The 12,681-nt window shown below is 38.4% G+C and overlaps 1 protein-coding gene across 5 annotated transcripts; it reads left to right on the top strand.

Moving 5' to 3' along the window:
- The first annotated feature begins 2,015 nt into the window (after positions 1-2,015).
- On the top strand, positions 2,016-11,885 carry LOC107551332 (heterogeneous nuclear ribonucleoprotein A1-like). Of its 5 annotated transcripts, XR_001604754.1 has the most exons (13): positions 2,016-2,108; positions 2,767-2,889; positions 2,984-3,130; positions 3,940-4,150; positions 8,107-8,199; positions 8,368-8,475; positions 8,804-8,857; positions 8,951-9,124; positions 9,273-9,404; positions 9,516-9,585; positions 11,407-11,476; positions 11,551-11,660; positions 11,796-11,885. XR_001604754.1 is itself a non-coding variant. In XM_016232895.1 (12 exons), the coding sequence occupies exons 1-11, from the start codon at positions 2,049-2,051 to the stop codon at positions 9,575-9,577; spliced, it is 1,119 nt and encodes a 372-aa protein (XP_016088381.1). In that variant the 5' UTR covers positions 2,016-2,048; the 3' UTR covers positions 9,578-9,585; positions 10,014-10,367. The 5 variants fall into 5 exon arrangements, 4 of the variants coding, with proteins under 4 accessions (XP_016088381.1, XP_016088380.1, XP_016088379.1 ...); XM_016232895.1 differs by lacking the exons at positions 11,407-11,476; positions 11,551-11,660; positions 11,796-11,885 and adding an exon at positions 10,014-10,367 and having other exon boundaries at positions 8,368-8,382; positions 8,428-8,475; XM_016232894.1 differs by lacking the exons at positions 11,407-11,476; positions 11,551-11,660; positions 11,796-11,885 and adding an exon at positions 10,014-10,367 and having other exon boundaries at positions 8,368-8,382; positions 8,428-8,475; positions 8,792-8,857.
- Positions 11,886-12,681: the final 796 nt, after the last annotated feature.

The raw sequence follows: 12,681 nt of genomic DNA, 5'->3' as shown, positions 1-12,681 counted from the left end.
CCCTTGGAAAAAATTTAGATAAATAATAATTGATTTAATTAATTAAAAAGCTACATTGCCAAATATTGGCAAAAGATTTGGGATGCATACATTAAAGGCAGAGGATATTAGGAGGATATTGTCAATTTTGTCATTGACAAAATCAATTAAGGCTATAGTATTTAGAAGTTAAAAAAGAAGAGAAAAAAATCATTTCTACAAGGTTATGGTTAGGCTGCACAAGACAATAACAAAACACATTTCTAATGAATAGGTTAATGTGTTAATGCAGGTTAATGTGATGCATGCAAAAGAAATGTAAAGCAAGTACTAATTAACTGTAGGAACTTTAGGGTAGAAAATAATTTCATGCATATATTAACAAAACAGTAAGGAAATTGGCTATTAAATAATCAGATGGAAGTTGTTAGGGCATCAATTTTTATTTTTGCATTATACTGGCCTTATCAGGAGAATTTAAGATGAAACCATTAAAGTACGGTGACCGAGAAGTGCAAAACAAATCACAATTCTGAAAACAAAATAACAAATTACAAACGCAAATGCAAGCCTAAAAAACTAAATAATTCAGAACTCACAACAACAATTCAGAAAACATTATAAGTCAGAAAACATTATAAGTCAGAAAACACAATGACAAATTCGAAAACAAAATAAGTCAGAAAACACAACGACAAATCAGACAAAGCGGAAGAGGTAGGTATAGTTTGAGACAGCGCCATTGGTTTGGGATTACTCACCGCTGACTGGACGAGACATCTGTCAATCAACGTATACAGGAAGAACCAGCCGAAGAACAGCAGGGTCGTGGTAGAAAGTAGCTCAGTTTAAATGTATTGTATGAATTGCCCTTACTATAGAATTAAAAATACGGAATGTATATTTACATTTAGTTAAAAGTGGCAATAAAACATCAGCTCCAGTGGCGTAGATGGATAAGCGCATGTCGTTGGCTTTTTGACACGATCGACCCGGGTTCGATCCCACCTTTTGCCGAACTTTTTTTTTCTCCCTTTTCAAATCTCGTATCACATCATAAAGGCATTTATTTTCAATAAAAATTAAGAAAATAATCAAAAAGTTGAAAATAAAGTATCGGGTAGGGTTAGGGTAGGTGTAGGGAGGGCTTTATTGAACCAATAAGGTGGCATCCATTTAATAATTAAAATTACAATTATAATTTACACTGAATACGTTATTATTGCATACTGTTTTATAATGTACTACAATACTGAAGTGCAGATAATTGCCACTATTTGCAACAAGTAGTATACTTGATAGTAGAAATCCTGCTATTTTAACATAGTGTAAATAGCATATTGCTAAAAATACTGCTATTTTCACTTAGTGTAAATAGAATCCATTGCTAATACGAGATTTGAAAAGGGAGGGAAAAAAAGTTCGGCAAAAGGCGGGATCGAACCCGGGTCGATCGTGTCAAAAAGCCAATGACACACGCTTCTCCATCTGTGCCACTGGAGCTGATGTTTTATTGCCACTTTTAACCAAATGTAAATATACATTCCGTATTTTTAATTCTATAGTAAGGGCAATTCATACAATACATTTAAACTGAGCTACTTTAATACCATCTCCGAACTTTCTACCACGACTCTGCTGTTCTTCGGCTGGTTCTTCTCTGTATACGTTGATTGACAGATGTCTCGTCCAGTCAGCGGTGAGTAATCCCAAACCAATGGCGCTGTCTCAAACTATACCTACCTCTTCCGCTTTGTCTGATTTGTCGTTGTGTTTTCTGACTTATTTTGTTTTCGGATTTGTCGTTGTGTTTTCTGACTTGTTATAATGTTTTCTGAATTGTTGTTGTGCTTTCTGAATTGTTATTTTGTTTTTTAGACTTGCGTTTGCGTTTGTAATTTGTTATTTTGTTTTCAGAATTGTGATTTGTTTTGCACTTCACGGTCACCGTATTAAAGCCACGATTTTACACACTCCAACACAATAGGTGGCGGTATGCACCTTGAACGCTGGTCTTTAACCCGCGATGAAAGCAGAAGAAGAACGCGTCGCGCTGCCAGCGGTTGCGCATGCGCACAGTCGGTGCGAGTTTTGCTGTCAGTCACTTGGAGACCGCCATGTCCAAAGAGGTAAAAACCCTCCAAAATATTGTGGTTTTAGCATAGGGATTGCATTATAACTGTGAAGTATTCTGTGATTGTCATGAAGTCAAATGTAAAAGAGTGAAATCATTTAATTACAGAAATAATGTTTTGGTAAAAGCGCCAATTTCCTCGCGGCTTCGTCTCGTTTCTTTGTTCGCAGCCGAGGCTCGTGTAGATGCATGATTTCAAACGCAATTCCTTTGTTTTGAATTGTTTCGACCCTTCATTTTGCTTTCATCCGTGCTATATAAGATCAGTGTTTCTTTGCCTAAATGTATTTTTCCACCGGCTTTAAAAAAATATACATCGTATTCGTGGTGGCGCTGTAGGCCGCGCTATTGCAGACGCGCTCCTGCAGCACTGATCGATTTGATCGACACAGCATTATGGCAAGTGCTTGATAGCATTGGCAGGTTTGATATTGCTAGATTAACAAGGAAGTTCAGTTTGCATCCTTTGCTTTAAAGAAACTTGTTTTCAGTGCTCCTCTGGTTTGTGTTTTTGCAATACGGGTGCAGGAAAAACGCCTAGACAGCTCATTTTAAAAATGCTGTTTCTGTTTGAATAGGTAGGCTAGATAAATGTGGAGCTGTTTGTGTAAAGTTGTCATTTGAATGTATTTATTGTTTAATGTATCTCACAGCAACAGACCCCCCGTGAGCCTGAGCAGCTCCGAAAGCTCTTTATCGGGGGCCTCAGTTTTGAGACAACAGATGAGAGTCTAAGGGCCCACTTCGAGCAATGGGGAACTCTTACAGACTGTGTGGTGAGTACATCTGCATGCATTCACATGCTAATGATCGAGAGCAGGCTCTGAAACCAGCTGCTTACATCTTTTCTTTACTCCTGTCTGCTCACAGGTGATGAGGGACCCCAACACAAAGAGGTCGAGGGGTTTTGGGTTTGTGACCTATAGTTCGGTGGATGAGGTGGATGCAGCGATGGACGCTCGTCCGCACAAAGTTGATGGAAGAGCTGTTGAACCCAAGAGGGCGGTGTCTAGAGAAGTAGGTGTTCATTCGGAGAAACCTTACGGTCTGTGTTGCTGTGTTTATAAAAATCAAATTAAATAATTTTTGTTATGTTATACTGATATTTGTAAATTAATGTTATATATATATATATATACACCGTATTGGCCAGAATATAAGACGACCCCCCTTTTTCCAGATGTATCTTTTGGAAAAAGGCTTTTTAAAAACCAAATCTTGTTTTTTCTTAGTAAAACACATTTTGTCTTCAATTATTTTCATATTGCATATTTTTCCTATTTTAATTTTTGTTTTGAAAGTATGGTAAAAACTGGTAAAATGTACCAACAATCACATTTAAAAAATATACACTTTTTGATATACCATAAAAAAAAACCCGGTAGCCCATCTGAATTAGTATCCATCTAATAGTAGCCTACCAAAATCTAATTAACAGTAGAAGTTAAATCTTACTGTAGTCTTCAAATCTGGGTAGTCTTACGTTTTAAAATCACAAAGAGAGTTTGGTCGCATCAGGCTAACGTGACAGTCACAACTCATGCAGCTGTAAGCTTTTCTTTTTCTTTTATTTTTTCTCGCGATCTTTACAACACGCATTACATTACGTATTTCATGGCACACTCGTTTTATGCGTATTTAGCGCCACCTATTGTTGTGGGTGTATTATTGACATGTCAAAGTCTAGACCCTGAATATAAGACCACCGCATTTCTTCAGATGTGTTTCCAAGAAAAAAACATCGTCTTATATTCGGGTCAATACGGTATGTATAAATATATATATATTTTTTTGTTTTGTAATAATTGCTCATATGCTGATTTCAGGACTCGAGCAAACCAGGTGCTCACTCCACTGTTAAAAAAATGTTTGTGGGCGGAATCAAAGAAGACACAGATGAGGAACATCTGCGCGAGTATTTCAGCCAGTTTGGTAAAATTGACGAGGTGAACATCATGACTGAGAAGAACAGTGATAAGAGGAGGGGCTTCGCCTTCATAACATTTGATGACCATGACGCTGTTGACAGGATCGTCAGTAAGTGACTGCCACTCATTTGTGTCCACTATCTATAGCAGTTTTAGCCCCCAGTTACAAGTTGACAATTGTATCGCGATGCATCGTTTCTAACATATTTGCATCGGTAAAAAAACTATTTATATTTAGTTATTAGTAGATGTGATACACTTGTGTTATTTAGATATTGACCAATAATATGTGACCAATATTTGATATATAGTTTGATTTCTCTTCTCCAAACAGTTTTTTAAGTGCGTTCTCAAATCACTGCTGCAACTTGAATATAACGTATCACAACACTACGTAGACCGAGGCGTTAGAAGTCAGAAGGCACTTCATTTATGATTTGCTGTCTGACTGAACCAAAGAAATAAAAGCAAATATCTGTACTATATTAAATTGCATAGCAGCATTTATTAGGGATGCTCCGATCAAGATTTTTGCAGCCGATACTGAGTACCGATTTCTTGTCGTGGTGATCGGCCGATACTGAAGCCGATTCTGATGCTTCTAGCTTTATACAGACGGTTTCATCGGGCGCACGTGCCTGGCCCGAAGTTAACTTCCTGTCTGTGTTTGTTTATCAGTCTGGCTATGGCGCCGGCTACAAACACAGTTAAAGTTACAGTGTGTTCACACCAGACGCGAATGTAATTATTCGCGCGAGTAGATTACATACAACGCGAATAGAGGCGAATTCGCAACACGAATGACGCGAAATGCACGATGCGTTTGCTGCGAACACACGATATTTGCCTCCATCGCATCTTTCACGCAAGTAAAAAAATTTCAACTCAAGCGGAAAATTCGCATGACGCGTTCTCGCGCAAGCCAATCAGCGAAGAGTTTCTTGACACGTCCAGTTGAATCAGACAATAGAAGAGAGCATTATTGCAGCCGTCTGTTATATAGGTCTGGAGCATGGAAAACAATTAAAATCAGTTGTAGTGATAGTTGTATTTTATTAGCATGGCTACAGAGATGCTGCTATCAATAATAAAAATAATAGTGATAGCAGTGTACAGTAGTAAAATGTAACACACACATTAATACAGGATCCTAACGTTATCCATCCTCCTCTGGATGGTGCTGTGAACCCAGACACGTCGGCGTTTGGCTTTCCATTATATTTGGGACTTTTTGACAGCAGGTACAAAACAGCGATTGTAGTTATCTCCACCATGGTTGATCGCGCTGTTTTTATTTGCGCGAGTGAGACGAAAAACATCCCGCGAGTAATCTAGAGCGAGTGACGCGATGTGCATATTCGCTCATTGAATAAACATGAGCACGTACTGTTTACGTTTAAAAATCAAAACGAGGAGCGGGGTTTTTTTATATCACTATTTCTGAAGGAATACTATCTTTAGAAAATGTTCTATGTCATTTTCTTTTCTTCTTGCATGTTATATGCCTGATAAAGCAGCGTGTGTGAGTTCAGCGCTGCTTTGTGTACAGCTGTTACTGGGGAAACCTGTTTCTCGCGCTTTAAAGCACCTCCTGCTGGCAGAGAATGAAAACGCTGCAAAAATTTTTTGCTTTTCCTTTATCCACGGGCGCTGCGGATAATCTGCGGGTCGGGTAATAAAAAATGCATTCTGATTATTAAAAATAAATCAGAAAATATATATGTGGATAAAATAAATCTTAAATGATGCAAATATTAACTACATTTTTTAAATGCATTCTTTTCATGAGGCAGACGCGTTCTCGCGCAAGCCAATCAGCGAAAGTTTCTTGACACTTCCAGTTGAATCAGACAATAGAAGAGAGCATTATTGCAGCCGTCTGTTATATAGGTCTGGAGCATGGAAAACAATTAAAATCAGTTGTAGTGATAGTTGTATTTTATTAGCATGGCTACAGAGATGCTGCTATCAATAATAAAAATAATAGTGATAGCAGTGTACAGTAGTAAAATGTAACACACACATTAATACAGGATCCTAACGTTATCCATCCTCCTCTGGATGGTGCTGTGAACCCAGACACGTCGGCGTTTGGCTTTCCATTATATTTGGGACTTTTTGACAGCAGGTACAAAACAGCGATTGTAGTTATCTCCACCATGGTTGATCGCGCTGTTTTTATTTGCGCGAGTGAGACGAAAAACATCCCGCGAGTAATCTAGAGCGAGTGACGCGATGTGCATATTCGCTCATTGAATAAACATGAGCACGTACTGTTTACGTTTAAAAATCAAAACGAGGAGCGGGGTTTTTTTATATCACTATTTCTGAAGGAATACTATCTTTAGAAAATGTTCTATGTCATTTTCTTTTCTTCTTGCATGTTATATGCCTGATAAAGCAGCGTGTGTGAGTTCAGCGCTGCTTTGTGTACAGCTGTTACTGGGGAAACCTGTTTCTCGCGCTTTAAAGCACCTCCTGCTGGCAGAGAATGAAAACGCTGCAAAAATTTTTTGCTTTTCCTTTATCCACGGGCGCTGCGGATAATCTGCGGGTCGGGTAATAAAAAATGCATTCTGATTATTAAAAATAAATCAGAAAATATATATGTGGATAAAATAAATCTTAAATGATGCAAATATTAACTACATTTTTTAAATGCATTCTTTTCATGAGGCAGACGATTTCGTGTGTGTGTGTGTGTGTTCGCCTGATCGGGGAGTTGCAGTGACAGAAACGGTGACATTCCAGATAAAGTTTGAAAGGAGTAAAGCCTGTGTTAATGCTACTGAGTAGGCTAATATGGCCAAAGAAGATATTTAGTTTTATAAATGTTCTTTTAAAAGCAGCCCACGATCAGCGTATTATGTTATCGTTATCCCTTACGGCTCCGACAAGGTTTTGTTCCATCCTCCACGCTGTGGCTATTCACAAAAGGCTATTTTTAGCCAAGCAGTGCGGAGAGCCGCTTCAGAAACGTGCCGCGGCTGGCTGGTATAAGCACAAGCATTGACTAGATCAGCTCCGGTGCCCGTGGAGCCGTAAATAAATAAATAAATATATATATTATATATTAGGGGTGTAAATCAGATGGATTGCCATGATACGATATCGATTCTCATACCCAGCGATACGATATTTGCCGATACCTCAAAAAATGGTATTTGATACAGGAGTATATCGATCGATATTATGATATTATATATCTATTTTAAACAACCATCTACATTTTTATTAACTCACAAATGCAACCAAAATATATAACATGAACATTTATCGGAAATTTTGGGACATTCACAACAAAAAAATAGGCCTACACATTTTTTTTTTTTTATAATAAAGAAAATAAACAATTGGAAAAACAATTCTGGCTGCTACTATGGGCTCAGTGCTAAAAGTCTTTTCTACAGATAACCAAATTACAAGTAAACAGTGCTTTTCAGGTTTTTCAGCTCAGGCTAAAATAAATGTTCAGGTATGCTACAGAAATGGAATAATCCAATGTAAAATAACTGCATAATCTTCACTGTATAAATTAAATATAGATTAATAATTGTTTGATGTTACAAAGGTTATTTAGTCAGGAGCAGTGAGCACTTGTATTTTTCTTTGAAAGCATTAGATTTATTATTAGTTTGCTTTCACTTTAAGAACGAAGCACGGATTTAATATAGGCCTACTGATACACATGCATTTTCTTTCTCAACTGTTTACGTTAAGACATATGCCTAACCGACGGTGTTTACTAGGATATTCGCCAAAACACGCATTTTTATGTAATTTTGTCTATGTATTCATCCATGCACAAAAAAGCAGAAGATAGCTCAATTTAGAATTTGCGTGGCTGTCTGTGTGCGTGCGAGTCTTTTATGCTCGCCTTGTGCCTTCGGGCAGTCCTTATATCGAGTCCTGATACGTGAGTTTGAACGAGAACGTTGGCTATGCGAGATGTGTATCGCATTGGCCTCAGTTATGGAGATTGAAAACCCCCATATATATGTGTGTGTGTATGTTTGTGTGTGTCTCTTTTAACACAGTCTTAATTTTTTTCCATTTAACCCACAGTACAGAAATACCACACAGTGAATGGACACAACTGTGAAGTCAGGAAAGCTCTCTCCAGAGAGGAAATGAACAGGGTGTCAATGAATCAACGAGGTAAGAATTACACACTGGAAAAAGAATGCAATAACACAGGCCTCAGGGAAAATAAAATGTGCTACAGCATCATTTTCTATTTAGCTGTCTTGATTTGTTGCATAGCTCTTTGACGTTTTGTTTCGAAAGACCTGAACTAAAATAACTTTTTTCATTAAACTCTTATAGGCGGGCGAGGAGGAGGCAGCGGAGGAGGAGGAGGAGGAGGGGGAGGAGGTGGAGGAGGAGGTAGTGGTGGTGGTGGTGGAAACTTTGGCAGAGGTGGAGGATATGGAGGTACAATATTGCATATGTTCTCATTTCTGTTTTATAGTTTGTAGTGGTCTATCACAGAGATTCTCAAAGTCCGTACCTCACTAAACATAAAATTTACAAATTATGCAGACATCCTTAAATGTGCATAATTGTATCAATCCCAAAGTGGTTAGATTAATCCACTTTGTACTATGTATATTTCATCATGGAATAATTAGAAATTATTATTTAGGATGTAAGGAAAAATTCAATAAAACGCTGACCCACCTTTTTGAGAACTGCTGGTCCACAGTGTTCCTTTTGAGTTATTAACTTTGAAATGTTTTTCCTTTTGTAGGTGGATATGGAGGAGGAAGAGGTGGTTACAGTGGAGGCGATGGATATAATGGCTACGGAGGGAATGGTATGTAGAAAAATTTTAAGAATGTGATTCAAATTACGCTTGACCGTTCAACAGTGTTTCCATGATAATGTTTATCTCCCATCTCTTTGTCAGGCGGCTATGGTGGAGGTGGATCTAATTATGGTGGCAACCGTGGTTATGGAGGAGGCAGCGGAGGTGGTGGTGGCGGCGGAGGTGGCTATGGAAACCAGGGTGGAGGCTACGGTGGCAGCAGCGGTGGCTATGATAACTACAACAATGGTGGTGGTGGAGGCAACTTCGGAGGAGGTCAGTTACCTTATTTTTGTTCTCCTAGGTTTGCTTTTTTTATTTTTTTTTATTCTTTGTGTTCAGTTATAGGATGTGCGAGTAAAGTTCTTCTGCCGTGCTGCCTCTGTAGCAAATAAGATTTTAAAGAATCGCTGTATTTTTGCAGGCAACTTTGGAGGTGGCGGAGGCTACAATGACTTTGGCAGCTACAACAATCAATCTTCCTCCAACTACGGCCCAATGAAGGGAGGAAACTACGGAGGTGGTGGTGGAAGGAGCGGTGGTGGCCCATATGGCGGTGAGTGAACATTGCAGAGTTATTGAATAAGTACATTTGAATTCAGACCATTTCCATTCCACGCTGAAATGTTTTGAGATGTCAGATGTCTCAATCATGGTTCTTTTATAGGTGGTTATGGAGGAGGCTCTGGTGGTGGTTATGGAGGAGGCTCTGGTGGGCGAAGGTTTTAGATTCCAGGGTAAGAATTGCCCCACGTATGGAAGAGGCCTCTGAATTTAGCCATGAGTTTGTTTTTAGCTCATCCATGACCAAACATCTCATATGATGCGTAACCAATGCAAATGTTAGCCCGTAATCACTCTTCAATTGGTCGGTAAATTAGTAAAACTATTGAGTTTTCAGTGCAGGGGATCCAGCAGCAAACCTTCAAATCTAATAAAGCTAAGATCCAGTATCACAAGACGAATGTTGATTTTGAGTTGCTCTCCAAACCTTCTGGCTACAGCACATGCAAACTCATCCCCATTGTCCTAACCATGCAGTCTTAGCTGACCTGAAGGTTTGCTTCTGTGCTACTACTTCTCATTCCCCTCCAGTTCAGCTCTTTATAAAGACAAAGCAAGGTTGCAAAGTGTAACTGAATTTATGTTCCGTATTGTCCAACAGGCCACAGTACTTAGAGGAGAGCCAGAGAGAGATGACAGGGCAAGGAGAGAAGCAAGCAGGTTTACACCTAGATCTGCCCAGCCAAGCAGTGTGGTGGCGATATTAACGTCTGCCATACGAAGAGAACGTGTTCAATAGGGGAGGAAAATCATGTGGGAATGGGGGTGGGGGGTCTGAAGGTGTTTTTAAAAAAAAAAAGGAACGTTTCAAAAGTACTCTTGTCCTGGAAGACATTTACTAGTTTGTAGTTTTCCCTTTTTTGTCTGTGAAGTGCAAAGCATTCCAATGAGATTTTATGCAGGGTTTAATTGTTGTTGGCTTTTCTCTTGAACCAGTAGGGTGTCTGTCTTTTTTCTTTTACATTTCTTTTCCTTTTTTTTAAAAATGTGAACAGTCACCAATCAAGATTAAATAAACCGCTCCAGTTTTTTTATTTCATTGTATTCGTCAGTGTTTTGATTTGGTACATTGTGAATAATCGCCCAGATGCATGAATGATTGATTGTGCTGTTGGGTATTTGTCGATGTAGATTTAAAGCTTTACCCTAAAGTCACTTTGACCTTTGGTTAAAGCATTCATTAGCCTGGGTTACTGGATAATTAAAGTAACGCTGGTTTGTTTCACGTGAAATACCTGTAAAGAAATCCGAGATTTCAGCAAAACTTTAATTAGCGTGTTCATTTATATTTATAATTGGGCCTAGCACACGTCCTGGTTCATGTCTTGGACAAACGATGTTTCTTTGTTTGAGTTCCGCTGGGGAATGAAATCCATGAGAGGATTTTTAGCAACTCTGAATTGCCGCCTGAAGGCAATCTTGCACGTAAGCGGTCAGACTATCTGATGAAGTGCCAGCAAAGATTCTAGCCATCGGGAGGAGCCAGCTTAAAGGCTAGCCAAAGAGAAGAGACTTTTCAGAAGCGGTCCATCGAAGAGAGGCTAGCCATTGGGATGAGCCAGCTGAGAGGCTAGCTTATTGGAATCGCCAGCAGTCTTATTGAGAACAGATGATTGCTGTTGTAAGACTAGCGAGAAACAGCTACCAAAGTAAGGTATTTAACATACCAGACTGGTAGGTAAGAGGAGAATTTTAGTTTTTTAGTTTTTTTTTCATGTGAATTATTTGTGCTCATCACAATTGGGTAACAGTGTAAAGATTTTGTTGCTTGGTTGTTTTCGTGGTTGTGGTGAAAACAAGAGTGCCGAACTATCACAGTGAGCAAGTTTTCAACTGTGTTTTAAGTAAGGTTCGGTATCTGATTTTATGTTGTAAAAGTAGTCTTTTGTTTCAGTGGTGCATGAGACACTTATGACTATACACTTTCTGTGCTTGGATACATGTCTTTGTTTCTCTCCTTATTTTGGTTTGAAATCAATTCATTCTTTTTCTAGGGATATAAACTTGTGGATTTTATACCTGCGACACGGTTACCGCCAGTTCAAATGGCCGGTGATCTCGAAGGTGAGTGCATGTCGTTAATGATTTTATATTTTAAAATACTGTATCTTTTTTCAAGTTATTTTCTTTACGTCTAGGGTAGCTAAAGAGTGACGCCTACCCCAAAATGACAACTGCACAAACATTTTAACATTGCATTCTTTTGCTGTTTTATCCACTTTGGCAGATGGCCAGAATATTTGAATTGGTAAGCTGTTTTAAATAAACCGGAAGTGTGTATTTTAAATGAAGTTGGCTTTGATTCTGTACGGTCATACAATTTTTTATGGTTAACCTTGTTTAAACCCTTTGCACAAAATGTTTCTTTTTGTTTCCACCACAGGTTGTGAGAGCGCCGAGTCAAACACCAAACAATAGCTGCTGGACAGCATTAGAAATGTTTTATCTTTTCAAAAAATTTATATATTTATATATATATTTTTTACAGTGTTTTAATAAAAATTTAAAACATTTAAGTATGGGATCAAATGCTTTATTTACCAAAGCAGTGATTTTACACCTATTTATATTTCGTGATTTCTTCTATCAGCTGGGATTAAAAGCATATATAACAGGCTTTAGAAAAATGAATCAACAGGTTCAACCGATCAAGTCAAGTCACCTTTATTTATATAGCGCTTTTAACAGTACAGATTGTGTCAAAGCAACTGAACAGCATTAATTAGGAAAATAGTGTCAATAATGCAAAGTGACAATAGTAAAATATAGAGCTGAGTATCATCAGCATAACAGTGAAAGCTAACACCGTGTTTCCTGATGATATCTCCCAAGCGTAACATGTAAAGCGTGAAGAGTAACGGCCCTAGTACTGAGCCTTGAGGTACTCCATACTGCACTTGTAATCGATATGATACCTCTTCATTCACTGCTACAAATTGGTGGTGGTCATATAAGTACGATTTGAAGCATGCTAATGCACTTCCATTAATGCCAACAAAGTTTTCTAGTCTATGCAAGAGAATGTTGTGGTCAATAGTGTCGATTGCTGTGCTAAGATCCAATAGCACTAATAGAGAGATACAACCATGATCAGATGATAAGAGCAGGTAATTTGTTACTCTAATGAGAGCAGTCTCAGTACTATGATACAGTCTAAATCCTGACTGGAAATCCTCACAGATACCATTTTTCTCTAAGAAGGAATATAATTGTGAGGATACTACCTTTTCTAGTATCTTGGACAGAAAAGGGAGATTCGAGATCGGTCT

Source organism: Sinocyclocheilus grahami, unplaced genomic scaffold (assembly GCF_001515645.1).
Source record: "Sinocyclocheilus grahami isolate Dianchi unplaced genomic scaffold, SAMN03320097.WGS_v1.1 scaffold420.1, whole genome shotgun sequence".
Classification (NCBI taxonomy): domain Eukaryota; kingdom Metazoa; phylum Chordata; class Actinopteri; order Cypriniformes; family Cyprinidae; genus Sinocyclocheilus; species Sinocyclocheilus grahami.
Note: the sequence above shows the minus strand (reverse complement) of the source record. Positions and strands in the feature narration are given on the sequence as shown.